This window comes from Salmo salar, chromosome ssa20, assembly GCF_905237065.1.
Source record: "Salmo salar chromosome ssa20, Ssal_v3.1, whole genome shotgun sequence".
Classification (NCBI taxonomy): domain Eukaryota; kingdom Metazoa; phylum Chordata; class Actinopteri; order Salmoniformes; family Salmonidae; genus Salmo; species Salmo salar.
The window spans coordinates 19,387,863-19,401,628 of NC_059461.1; the positions used below are offsets into that span (position 1 = coordinate 19,387,863).

The following is a 13,766-nucleotide window of genomic DNA, read 5'->3' on the forward strand; positions in this document are numbered from 1 at the left end:
AAGGACCTTGTGAAGATGCTGGAGGAAACGGATACAAAAATATCTATATCTACAGTCAAAACGAGACCTATTTCGACATAACCTGAATTGCCGCTCAGCAAGGAAGAAGCCACTGCTCCAAACCGCCATAAAAAAAAACAGACTATGGTTTGCAACTGCACATGGGGACAAAGATCATACCGTTTGGAAAAATATCCTCTGGTCTGATGAAACAAAAATAGAACGTTTGGCCATAATGACCATCGTTATGTTTGGAGGAAAAAGGGGGAGGCTTGCAAGCCGAAGAACACCATCCCAACCGTGAAGCACGAGGGTGGCAGCATCATGTTGTGGGGGTGCTTTGCTGCAGGAGGGACTGGTGCACTACACAAAATAGATGGCTAGGATTAAATGTCAGGAATTGTGAAAAACTGAGTTTAAATGTATTTGGCTAAGGTGTATGTAAACTTCTGACTTCAACTGTACATAACAAATATTCTGTACACATGCTCCAAATTAATTCCACTAAATTATGTAAATGATCCTATATAGCGATAAGCATGCCCAGTCAAATGTATTTCCATCAATGAATATGCTAAAAAGGATTATTTTGCAATGGGATTTTATTTTAATCTCCTCCTGGACAATTGTCCAGGGCCAATTTTATTTATCGGCTTTTCTATTTTCTGATCTGAGAAAAGCAGGCTACTACTGGCTAACAGAAATGCTGTTATGGAGTCTCATGAAGACATATGCCGAGTTCGGAAATCCCAAAATCCGACTTCAGTGCGTTCAAGACAACTGGGAACTCCGACTGGGGAAAAAAACGCTTTGAACGCTCATCCAAGCGCCCCCGACTTTCTGACCCGAAGATCTCTGACATCATGATTTGACCAACTTTTTTGGAGTTACTAGTTGTCTTGGAAGCACTAGAGCTCGCCAGCTTGTAGTCCTAAATCCCGGAAATTAGTTACCTCTTGTTCGTTCAGCCATTCATATGGTGAAAATTAATGGGGAAAGAATAGCGTTTTGGGATAAACACCAAAAATAAAATCTGAGGTTAACACAAGCTTAGATCTGACACTTTTTTGTTCTATGAGATAATATCAGTCAGTTAACATGACCTTTATGAATTAAGCAACCTTTATGTGCTTTTTAAAATTAAATAAACGCTTCAAAAAGTGATGTTAGCTGATGATGATTATATCATAGAACAAAACGTATAAGATCTGCTAAGCCTGTGTTTACCAAAAACCCTCCAAATACGCGATTCATTTCCACGTAAGTTTTGTTCAACGAACCATGGCAGAGTTAGTGCCTACAAAAAGACGCCATTACTATTTATCTCACATACATAGCAAAGATATTTATAACCAATTACCAATTCTGTCTGTGTGCATAGTTTGAGCTAGTCAAGAAAGTGACGTTCAGTGTTGCCAACTAATTTTCAGGGTAAGTTGCCTGAGGCAGGTTGATTTGTTGCTAAAAGTTGCTAAATGACGTTGTGCGTGATTGCGTGATAACGTAAATCTGCGTCATTACGTAGAATACACAATAACGTTACTTAAATTGACTGGCCAGCTCGGCAAAAAATATGATTTGACATTTGTTCAGGTACAGACTCTCACTCTTTTCTGTACTTCTAGCTGTACAAATTTGATTGAGACATGTTGATTGATGTTGTAATTTTGTTCAAGATCAAACATTCATGACCAACTATATTCATTGGGTTTGGCTCGTCGAACCCGTACAACTGCTGCTGCAGTCAACCAACAATGATTTTCAATTTGGTGAAATTGCTGCTGGCCTGCTGCTGACGTCACTCACAATGCACTTTTGCAGCCAGGCACGTGTGTTGTGACTGAGTGTGTGACAGAGAAAATCGTTTTTGTGTCATTTAGAGGGAAAATGCGTGCAGTTTAGTGTTTGAGTCACTTTTAAAAAGTTGCTAAAAGTTCCAAATACATTTTTAAAAGCAGCTAAATTTGTTGCTAAGTGCTGTTTGAAAAAAAAGTTGCCAGGGTAGTCTAAAAAGTTGCTAAATCTAGCAACAAAATTGCTAAGTTGGCATCACTGGTGACGTTGCAGGCTAGCCCCATCTCATTGAACAACTAAGTTTGAAGGCCGACAGGGGTACTGCAGGCTTCCATTAGCAATTCAATTATCCTTCTAACTTCTTCTGTGTGCGATTTTAAAATAATCTGTTCAAGGACATACATCTGGTGTATTATTTTTTTTATATATATGAAGATTGACCACGAATATTGTAATTTTTCCATTCCTATAATGGATCCTGTTTTGTGCAAACAATGCCCGCAATACTGTGGTCGGCCTTGAACATCTCCGGCTTCAATGAGAGGGGGCAGTCTTTCTCCCCTGGTATAGAGGTGTTGGTTGTTTAGCAACAACCGATGCCTGCACAACTATGGGGCAAAACAGACTGGGTTGGCTTAGATCAGCATTTCCAAAACTTGGTCCTGGGGACCTCAAGGGGAACACGTTTTGGTTTTTGCTCCAGCACTACACAGCTGATTTCAAATAATCAAAGCTTGATGATTAGTTCATTATTTGAATCAATTGTGTAGTGCTAGGGCAAAAACCAAAATGTGCACCCCTTGGCGGAGTTTGGGAAACACTGGCTTAAGTTGCTTACAACATGTAAGCTATATTTTGTCTCCAAAGTTTATTGAAAACATAAATACATTTGCACAATGAACACTTGTTCCCTCTCAAATACATCAATACAGTTGTTGGTTAGCTCGCTAGCGCACTTTAGCCATATTAGCGTTGACATGAAATCAGTCAAAACACCTCAAAACAAGACATGGTATCAAGAACAAGATAAAACGATCTGAAACGATTCCCCACATTGCAGTTTCTTGTCACTCTTGCTAGCAATCTGGCTATCCAACAACATGCTGACTTCTGCCCCATAGAAGCACACAGATTGTTTTTGTGACATTGTCCAATACACAGTATTTTTTATTTTTTTTACCCCCCTTTTTCTCCCCAATTTCGTGGTATCCAATTGGTAGTAGTTACAGTCTTGTCTCATTTCTGCAACTGCCGTACGGACTCGGGAGAGGCGAAGGTCAAGCACCGCCCCATGGGCCTCCCGGTCGCGAACCCAGAATCGCTGGCGGCACAGCTAGCACTGCGATACAGTGCCTTAGACCACTGCGCCACCTGGGAGGCCACTGATACACAGTATTAACAGAAATCACTCCGCCATTTCCTGGTTGCTAAAATTCTAATAGTTTGCCTAATTTTTGTTTATATGACAAAACAAGCAAGTGTCGTGTAGAGAATCATTGTACCATCTAAATCGCTGGGAAAAATATTTTCATAACCAAAAGTATTGTATTTTCAGCTGTTTGAAGCTGGTGTACAAAACCGAAAGTGAAAGATTCAAAAATGAAACTTAAGAATGGGAAGCATAGAAATAGTGCACATAGAATAGATCTACCACTTCTTAGACTCGCCTGATAGATCTATAACACACATTTCTATGTGAATTTGTTCTGGTCGCCCAAAAAGTTACATATTGTAGCTTTAATATTCAATCTCTGTATGTGTTGATAGTGTCCTGACAGACATGTTCAAACATCACTGCACTCAATCATCTACATTTTGTATGCGAACATGCTTCTGTCTAATGCTCCATAAGGATGTTTCCTCTTCTTTTGCAGATGTTTTGGTGATTTAAGAATTGTGCTGCTTTACCTACTGTCCCGTAAGTCACAGCCAGCTGCACTCTAACTGTATGCTTTTCATTTTAATTAGGATTTTTCATTAAAAGAGCCCAAGAGAAAATTTGCATTTACTTCAGAGACCAAAGCCTGTTTCTATAAATCAATAGGGACGTTTAAGTCCAGAGGCCTCCGCATGGATCGAGGGCACTCTGCATGGTTTCCAAGGCCAAGATCCTGGTTACAAAGACCAACATCCTGTTTCCAGAGGCGATCCCTCAGAGCATCCGCAGACCCCACCTCTTCAGATGATGTCTACACCAGTTGCCTTTACGGTGATACTCTAGCAATACATAAATATCCACAGCAACAGAATCAGAAGACGCCATTCATTCTGACTCAATACTCATGCAGTGCTGGGTTGGAAATGACTATGGTGCTTTAAAGCAATATCAAAACTCTATTGCTGTTACTTTCATTAGAAGATCCTGTTCTAACTCTACCTGTGTTCTCTCAGCCCAGGGCTTCCGCTGCACTCTGCAGCAGAGGCCCAGCTGCAGCAGTGCCAGGTTGACTCCCAAGAGCAATGCCAGAGGAACGGGAGGGAGGCCAGTGAGCAGTGCTCTGGGTAGACTGGAGAACAGCCCAGGGAGGGGGACCAGAGCCATGAGCAGACCAGTTACTGCACCCGGGGGAGGAGGAAGGCGCAGAGACCCGGGCCAGAGACCTGGAGCTCAAATCAGGGACAGGACAGGTAAACACCCTTCTCTTAGTGGAAAATATCTAATATATTCCAACTGTCAAATTCTTTCTTTCTTGATCTCCTAATTTTTCATATCCTGTTTATGTTTTCGCTTGCTTACACAGTCCCTTAATCCACAAAGCTAACTTGGAAGGAACACTAGCTTTGCATGTAACAAACCAAACACAAATAAAAATCCCAATTACTACTGCTTAACTGGCTAACCTGACCTGTGTTGCAGCATATGGAGCTAAAGTGTACTCATCACTGTTATAATGGGTGACTGAGGCTGCTGTTTACTCTTAGTGCTAACCATTGAAAAAGCCCTTTGATCAGAGTTCTCTCTTATGAGCCAACAGTAGAGCTATACACACAAGCTTCCATCTGCCTCACAAATTCCCATAAACATAACCAAATAACATGGATAAACTAATCTTTTCCCTTTCTGACTTCAGGCTAAACAGCTGTGGTTTATCTTTGGTTGCCCAAACAAATAATCAACCAATTTTATTACCCGTTCGCATGAAATTTCCTCTGTGTGTTAGCTGCAGCTTTTATTAATTACCTTTGAAATCCTCTATCGATATTGGTCTCACACACACACACACACACACACACACACACACACACACACACACACACACACACACACACAATCTTAACACTGCTTTAAATGAAGTTGTGCTCAATCTCTCATACACTGACCATGTTAATTTCAAGACATTGTATTTGGACACTAGCCAAGAATGAATATGAAACATCTGCAGCTGTAGTTTCAGAAGGTAGCTGTTCACACTCCAAAACCACATCTCTCACATTGACTGACTGACTTTATTATACATTTCTTGTAAGAATGTCCCAGAGTGCCCTGCAATGCCAAACATGACAACACACATAGACAGCAGCAGGACACATGGAGGGGGAGGAGGCCTTTCTCAACATCATCCACACTGCATCTTTATCTGCCCTCTTCATCATACTATGAGGATGAAGAGGAGGAGACGTATATAGAGAAGGAGGATGTGAGGTATGGGTTTATTTATGGGTGTTATACGGGTGTTATAATGTCATACATATAGTGCATTCGGAAAGTATTCAGGCCCCTTGACTTTTTTCACATTTTGTTACATTACAGCCGTACTCTAAAATGGGTAAAATAGATTTTTTTCTTCATCATTTTACACACAATAACTCATAATGACAAAGCGAGAACAGGTTTTTAGAAACATTTCTGCAGCATTGAAGGTCCCCAAGAACAGTGGCCTCCATCATTCTTAAAATGGAAGACGTTTGGAACCACCAAGAATCTTCCTAGAGCTGGCCGCCTGGCCAAACTGAGCAATCAGGGGAGAAGGGCCTTGGTCAGGGAGGTGGCCAAGAACCCGATGGTCACTCTTACAGTGCTCCAGAGTTCCTCTGTGGAGATGGGAGAACCTTCCAGAAGGACAACCATCTCTGCAGCACTCTACCAATCAGGCCTTTATGGTAAAGTGGACAGACGGAAGCCAATCCTCACTAAAGGGCAGATGACAGCCCGCTTGGAGTTTGCCAAAAGGCACCTGAAAGGACTCTCAGACCATGAGAAACAAGATTCTCTGGTCTGATGAAACCAAGATGTAACTGAATGCCTGAATGCCAAGTCACGTCTGGAGGACATCTGGTACCATGCCGTAGGGATGTTTTTCAGCAGCAGGGACTGGGAGACTAGTCAGGATCGAGGCAAAGATGAACGGAACAAAGTACAGAAATCCTTGATGAAAACCTGCTCAGAACCTCAGACTGGGGCGAAGGTTCACCTTCCAACAGGACAAATATCCTAAGCACAGCCAAGACAACGCAACGCAGGAGTGGCTTCGGGACAAGTCTCTGAATATCCTTGAGTGGCCCAGCCAGAGCCCGGACTTGAAGCCGATCGAACATCTCTGGAGAGACCTGAAAATTAGCTCTGCAGCGACGCTCCCCATCCAACCTGACAGAGCTTGAGAGGATCTACAGAGAAGAAAGGGAGAAACTCCCCAAATACAGTTGTGCCAAGCCTGTAGCATCATACCCAAGACTTGAAGCTGTAATCGCTGCCACAGGTGCTTCAACAAAGTACTAAGTAAAGGGTCTGAATACTGATATATATTTTTTTAAATTAATGTAATTAAAAAAAATCTGGTGTAGAAATACGATAGCCACTGATCAAATTATGGCAGAGAAACACATATGGTGTGAAGTTTAGAAGTACATTTTAACGTAGTGAGGCCAAATTTGTCATCTATTTCCTTTCTAATCATATACATCTATTTATCACAGGCCAACAATAGAAAACAACGGCCTACAAGACACCACAGAAATGATCAGAACACCGACCCCTTCAGAAAATGTCACAATGCTGAACCCTAACAATAATACCAGTCTACAACAGGATCATAAAGAAACCGTCCAAATACAGGAGGCCCCTACATTAAACCCCAGTCTACAGGGCCCCTCAGAGGACATCATCAGGCCACAGGTCCCTACAGAAGACATCAACTCAATGGAGCCCACTGACAATCCCAGGTTTCAGGGGATAACACATTACAGAACAACTGGCCTTGTGGTCCCAAAGCAGAGAGCTCATGGATATGACATGGAACAGCAACAGGAATGCATCCCTCTCCAGATAATGCCAGCAGCTGTTCAAGGGAGGGCCCCTACATCTGTTAGGCAGCATGTGAACAGACTCCCCAAAATAAAAACCACCAAGACCTTTGTGTGGGGCCTTTCTGGACCCCAGGAGATTAAGAGTGTGTTTGTTCTGCAGAGGCATATTGGCAGATACACAAATCAGACATGAGAACATTCATACTGCCATTCACATTGAATCCCATGTCAATCCATATCTTGGGTTATCTTACTTGCCAGTGAGACCCGATTAATATCCAAACATAAGAAACACAAAGTAAAAACACAATCTCACATAACCTGATCCAAGGAAATGCCAGAAGCAAAGATGATATTGTGATCTTACTTCCAGTTCAGAAAAGGCAAATATGTGTGTTGGTCTCTTTGGGTGAAAGAGAATGTGGTTTCCTAATGAAAAACATGCATGTATATTACACATTTAACTCTGGGCTAAAAATACCTCATATGAGATATCAAAGTAGACAGATAGGATTTGTGTTCATGTCAAGACTGGGTTCTTCAATTGTCCAGATCATTTTAGACATAATAGCAATAACATTACACTAATGGTGCAGTGAATACAGAACTGAAACGAGAGACATAAGAAAATACAAATGCATGCCATGGAAAACAGCAAGTGGATGGGGAATTACATTGTATTGTGTTCGGTTTATGTGTGCGATGGTCAGCTGCTGAGACATTTCCCAGTCATAAGCAGAGCAGTGGAGAATTCTAGATAGACTACTGCCTGAGTGATGCCTATCCCCAGGACCCCATACTTCAGCTTTCCTTTAGTCCCATTACTTTATAAAATCAAAACCTTTCTGACCAACTCATTTGGCTACATGACCAAAATCCAAATGTTAAACTGGCACAAATAACATTACCTTACTTCAGTTAATACCTTACGGGATATTTTGTAATCATTCTGCATTGTTGGGAATGGTCTGTTAGTAAGCATTTCAGTGTTAGTCTACACCGGTTGTTTACAAAGCATATGACAAATAAACATTTCATTTTGCCCCCTTGTGGTGACAAAATGCATCCTAGTCATAGTGCAGGCTCCATTGGAGCCATACCATTTCAGTACTGCTGTTGATCAATGGTATTTGCCAAATACATCGTATGACTTCATTGGTTGTTGCAGCCAGATTTCAATTAAACACTTGAAAACACCATAGGCAGCGTTTTAACCAATGACAAACAAGCCCAATGAAGGCTGCGTCACATCCGGCCGTGATTGGGAGTCCCATAGGGCAGCGCACAATTGGCCCAGTGTCGTCCGGGTTTGGCTGGGGTAGGCCGTCATTGTAATAACAATTTGTTCTTAACTGACTTGCCTTGTTAAAGGTTAAATAAATGAAAATCCAACAAGTACATCCCTATAGTTTGTTATGGGGTGTTGTGCTGCTGATGCTAATTAACTTTCACACAATCACATATTAATCAACCCTATAGTATTCTCTGAAGCCTGCACACCACAAAATTGAGCATGGGCGGATTTGAGAGGGACCTCAAGGAAATGTAGTTCCCATTACTAATTTTGACATTGTTTGACCTTTCCATTTTACATTAGTGAGTTTCCAGGTGTTTTTCCTACCATTCCTGAGTATTATGAGGATATTGCACACATACAATACAGATAAATGATGCATATGATAGGAAGTACAATGCTTGTTTATATAGCCTTATGATTTTGTTCATTTAATCATCACTTTATACCTAGTCAAAACATTCAGTACTCGTACACCCCACAGGTCTTTACTGGTTATTACATTCCTGCTATGAAATACTACATTCTTCAGATCAGTATTTTAGCAAAGGCATTGAGGTTGTCCCAATTCCAACTAAGAGCCTTTTTTCTAACCACAGCAGAATCCTCAGCATACCATATCTAATATCAGTGCATATTACGGATGCAAAATGTCTCACCAAATAATTACCCTGAAGATGTTTGCAATTAACACTCCACCCACTCACATAGACCATTTTAAGTGACATCCCTTTACAGAAGACAACATACTTTCTCTTTTTAGTCAATTTATTTGTACAAGACAAACGACCTTAAGCCTTGACAGCAAATTTGCGAATGGAATACAGGCGATCCTTTCTCTGCATCTTCTTGGTTCGGAGAGTCTCCTCATGCTTGTTGAGTCTCCTGCGGATTGCACGAGTCTTCCTGGGTCTCAGGTCCAAGGGCTTATATTTCTTACCCTGAAACATGACATTCACAGTCAAATTACAATAAACACTACATGGTCACTACATGTTATGTGTAAGAAAAATAACCAGAACAAAACTCAAGATTAGGACTGTTGCTATTGCATTGTTCTTCAATTCTGGTCTTATAAACTGGCCTTCAGCATTTAGCTGGGCTGTATAGTCAGGAGGCCTGGAATTTTGTGATTTTAGTGACAGAGCCATTTGGCCCTCAAGAGGTGACCAATCTGACAGGGAACCAAGGCAATTAACCAAAATATGCAATTAAATTGATTTGAAAAACAATAGTTATTCTGTTAAGAAAAACAAGTGTGTGTAAATGTACATAAATAGCCTACATGTCAGTGTAGGTGATAACAGGCTGTAGCCAATGTGCATAGGTTATGTCCAGACCAGCGCAGGCATGGACGCCCCTGAAAATATTTGACATATGTAGGATCATTATTAATATCTAAAGGCTTGATTCTGTCCACATAATTGAGGCACTGTTCGTTCAGCTAGTAACTCCTTGCAATAGGAGGCAGCCAACATTTTGTAACTATTTTACCATAGTTTAAAACCTGGACATGTCATTTTATGAGGCATATCTTAATGTGTTCCGACCATAGGAATGTTAAGGGGACTCTTTTATAAACACTTCCTCATATGCCATTGAAACCAGTATTTCAATTTTTTCCCCCTACTTTCTCCAGCAGCCAAAGACACAATCCTAGTCATTAACAACCTTTGCTTGTTTTTGCATCTTTAGAGCTTCCCTCTTTCTACAGTTAAGTATATTTTCATCTGTTATATGAAACTGCTCACTCTTATGTGAAGAAATAGCCTAATAGTTTATCAACACTTTAAGCTAAACGTTCTGACCTGTTGAATCAGCCTCATTACTTTAAAAGTTTGATGTACAGTGGTTGTATTCATTTGGGATCTTTTTATTTGTACCTTTATTTAACAAGGCAAGTCAGTTAAGAACAAATTCTTATTTACATTGACAGCCTAGGAACAGTGGGTTAACTGCCTTGTTCAGGGGCAGAACAACAGATATTTATTTACCTTGTCAGCTCAGGGATTCGAATTAGAAACTTTTCGGTTACTGGCCCAACGCTCTACCCACTAGGCTGCCTGCCGCCCCATCTTTCGAATCCATCAACTGTCCCAGAGTATATTTGAAATATTTCTCACAGAAGAACAAGCTGACCAATAGAATAGGTAAACTGTTGTACTATGGGGGATAGGAGATTGACATAGGCTAGTGCCTTTGGTTGGTTAATCATATTGTTGGCTGACAAAGTAAATATGCCCATCAGAATTTGATAAGGACACGTGCTGTTGCATCCCTGATGTCGGTTTTCACTTATAGAGTACTTTGGAGCTGCAATGCCTGTGTGAAGGACTTGATCACGTGACGGGTATTGGTTAATAAGAATTTGAGAGCGCCATGCGAGTGAGAGGTGCTTCGGAGCACGGTGATAGGCAGCCGGGAGAAGGGAATTATTATTTTCAGCTCAAGTTCACAACGGCATGGATTTTTTTAGGGGGCATTACGGCCACACAAGGGGACATCGACGGCCACACGCCGCCGGGAAATTCAAGGTCTGATAGTCAGGGTTAGCACTCAACCTAGTTCTGAAATATTGAGCTTACATGGGTCACTTTACAAACTAATCTGCAGCATGTTTAACCTGTTAGGGCTAGGGGGCAGTATTGACACGGCTGGATAAAAAAAACATACCCGATTTAATCTGGTTACCACTCCTACCCAGTAACTAGAATATGCATATACTTATTACATATGGATAGAAAACACCCAAAATTTTCTAAAACTGTTTGAATGGTGTCTGTGAGTATAACAGAACTCATTTGGCAGGCAAAACCCTGAGACATTTTCTGACAGGAAGTGGATACCTGATGTGTTGTATTACCTTTAAACCTATCCCATTGAAAAACACAGGGGCTGAGGAATATTTTGGCACTTCCTATTGCTTCCACTAGATGTCACCAGCCTTTACAAAGTGTTTTGAGTCTTCTGGAGGGAGATCTGACCGAACAAGAGCCATGGAACAATGATGGCCCATTAGACACCTGGCGCGCGAGTTCATGTTGGGTACCCTCATTCCAATACGTTATAAAAGAGTATGCATTCGTCCACCTTGAATATTATTCATGTTCTGGTTAAAAAAGGCCCTAATGATTTATGCTATACAACGTTTGACATGTTTGAACGAACGTAAATATATTTTTTCCCCTCGTTCATGACGAGAAGTCCGGCTGGCTTAGATCATGCGCTAACAAGACGGAGATTTTTGGACATAAATGATGAGCTTTTTTGAACAAAACTACATTCGTTATGGACCTGTGATACCTGGAAGTGACATCTGATGAAGAGAATCAAAGGTAATGGATTATTTACATAGTATTTTCGATTTTAGATCTCCCCAACATGACATCTAGTCTGTATCGCAACGCGTATTTTTCTGGGCGCAGTGCTCAGATTATTGCAAAGTGTGATTTCCCAGTAAGGTTATTTTTAAATCTGGCAAGTTGATTGCGTTCAAGAGATGTAAATCTATAATTCTTTAAATGACAATATAATATTTTACCAATGTTTTCTAATTTTAATTATTTAATTTGTGACGCTGACTTGACTGCCGGTTATTGGAGGGAAACGATTTCCTCAACATCAATGCCATAGTAAAACGCTGTTTTTGGATATAAATATGAACTTGATAGAACTAAAAATGCATGCATTGTCTAACATAATGTCCTAGGAGTGTCATCTGATGGAGATTGTAAAAGGTTAGTGCATCATTTTAGCTGGTTTTATGGTTTTGGTGACCCTGTCTTTGAATTGACAAAACATTACACACAACTCTTGTAAATGTACTGTCCTAACATACTCTAAATTTAGGCTTTCGCCGTAAAACCTTTTTGAAATCGTAAAACGTGGTTAGATTAAGGAGATGTTTATCTTTCAAAGGGTGTAAAATAGTTGTATGTTTGAAAAATTTGAATTTTGACATTTATTTGGATTCAAATTTGCCGCTCTTGAAATGCACCTGCTGTTGATGGAGTGCACCACGGGTGGCACGCTAGCGTCCCACCTAGCCCATAGAGGTTAACTGCGGTCAAGATTGACATTTAAGAAAATATGCCATAACCCACACCATGTACAGCAGATCACCTGTTGGGTGTCGACAAACGGTGGCAAGTCAACACGTAAAATCGGGAAATAAACCTAAAATGCTGGCAGATACTCTGTGGTCAGAGCCGCCCGCTGCTTTTAACCAGTCATCAGATATGTTAAACTAAATTGTTGAATATATGTGGGTATGGAGGGCGGTTGCTCTTACCTTGTAGAACTTCCTCAGGTTCTCCTTCTGAGTCTGGTTGATGACAGTCAGAACACGGGCGATGGATTTGCGGACGACACAACTAGAGGAAACAGATCAAAATATGGGTTTAGTAAAACGCAACATTTTAGCAGAAAGAGACATTTTGACAACCCTATTGCATCTAAACCCTGCATAACATAAAAATTATATAACCATCACCTCACTCAGAGATTACAACTGAGAAGCCACTTATTCTTTCACCATAAACAGCCAACTCAGGACAAGCTGACACTGCATAATCTCTGCAGTCCAAATAATACTCACATCTTGGAGAGCTTGGAGGCAGCTCCACCAGTAACCTTGGCTACGCGGAGCTGGGACAACTCAACCTTCAGGTCATCCAGCTGCTTGAGCAGCTCCTCCTTTTTCTTGCCCCGCAGGTCTCTAGCCTTGATCTTGCCCTGTAAGATTTACAAAGAACGGGGATACAAGCTTTGAAAATCGATTTGGCTAACAGTTAACGAACTAGTTAACTTACCCATGTAACGTTAGTTCGCGAAATTAACGTACTGTCAACGTGGGCTGATAGCTAATGAATCTCGCTAGGTATTCTAATTGGCAACACATATCGAAATAATTAATTTGATAAGTAGTGTAATAATTGATAGCTAACTGCCGTAGCTAGTTAGCAAGCTAACAACCATTCCATTTGGAAGTAGTTAGGAGACATGTTTGACAGCTCGCCAACGCGTAACTAGTTAACATTAGCCATCCATGCATTTGCTAGTAGCTAACAAGCTTGTCAACGTTAGCTTAATAGCGTTCAGCTAGCTCGCGTTCGGTTTTTATGGTGACAAATGAAGGGCCTTTCTCGAAATATCACAAACATATGGCAAGATAAGATTCTCATCCTCATGGATGTTATCAACTGTGGTCGTTTTATGTGGAATAGGCAGGACAATTTTCCTGAATTGAACGAAAGCCACGAGCCTCTCACCATGTCCGTCGATGCTGCCACAGGAAAAGAAAGAACGAAAACGTGTTCGCGCAAAAGCTATCTTCCGGTCGGAGGCGTTCTTTGTGTTGCGCATGGGTGAAATGCCCACAGCACCACTGAGTGGATTCAGCTGGGAATGACTTTGTTCTGCTGCATCTCTGCTT

General features: G+C 41.1%; 2 protein-coding genes across 2 annotated transcripts in view; one reads left to right on the forward strand and one right to left on the reverse strand.

The window, feature by feature from the left end:
- Window positions 1-7,652, forward strand: part of LOC106579983 (uncharacterized) — a 32,948-nt gene extending 25,296 nt beyond the window's left edge. The window contains exons 2-6 of the mRNA XM_014160471.2: window positions 3,669-3,712; window positions 3,839-4,003; window positions 4,186-4,422; window positions 5,263-5,437; window positions 6,709-7,652. Of these exons, the coding sequence (XP_014015946.1) occupies window positions 3,865-4,003; window positions 4,186-4,422; window positions 5,263-5,437; window positions 6,709-7,231 (1,074 nt within the window). The 5' untranslated portion in view covers window positions 3,669-3,712; window positions 3,839-3,864 and the 3' untranslated portion in view covers window positions 7,232-7,652. The remainder of the gene's footprint in view (window positions 1-3,668; window positions 3,713-3,838; window positions 4,004-4,185; window positions 4,423-5,262; window positions 5,438-6,708) is intronic.
- A 1,430-nt stretch (window positions 7,653-9,082) lies between these two features.
- LOC106579982 (60S ribosomal protein L35) lies at window positions 9,083-13,688 on the reverse strand. Its single transcript, XM_014160470.2, has 4 exons — window positions 13,603-13,688; window positions 12,930-13,066; window positions 12,624-12,705; window positions 9,083-9,273 (listed from the first exon to the last, which is right to left on the reverse strand). The coding sequence occupies exons 1-4, from the start codon at window positions 13,603-13,605 to the stop codon at window positions 9,124-9,126; spliced, it is 372 nt and encodes a 123-aa protein (XP_014015945.1). The 5' UTR covers window positions 13,606-13,688; the 3' UTR covers window positions 9,083-9,123.
- Window positions 13,689-13,766: the final 78 nt, after the last annotated feature.

Coding starts and splice junctions, on each gene's coding strand:
- LOC106579982 (XM_014160470.2), bottom strand. Junction 12,706..12,929: donor GCCTCCAAGCTCTCCAAGAT/GTGAGTATTATT, acceptor TGTTTCCTCTAG/TTGTGTCGTCCGCAAATCCA. Junction 9,274..12,623: donor ACCTGAGGAAGTTCTACAAG/GTAAGAGCAACC, acceptor GTCATGTTTCAG/GGTAAGAAATATAAGCCCTT.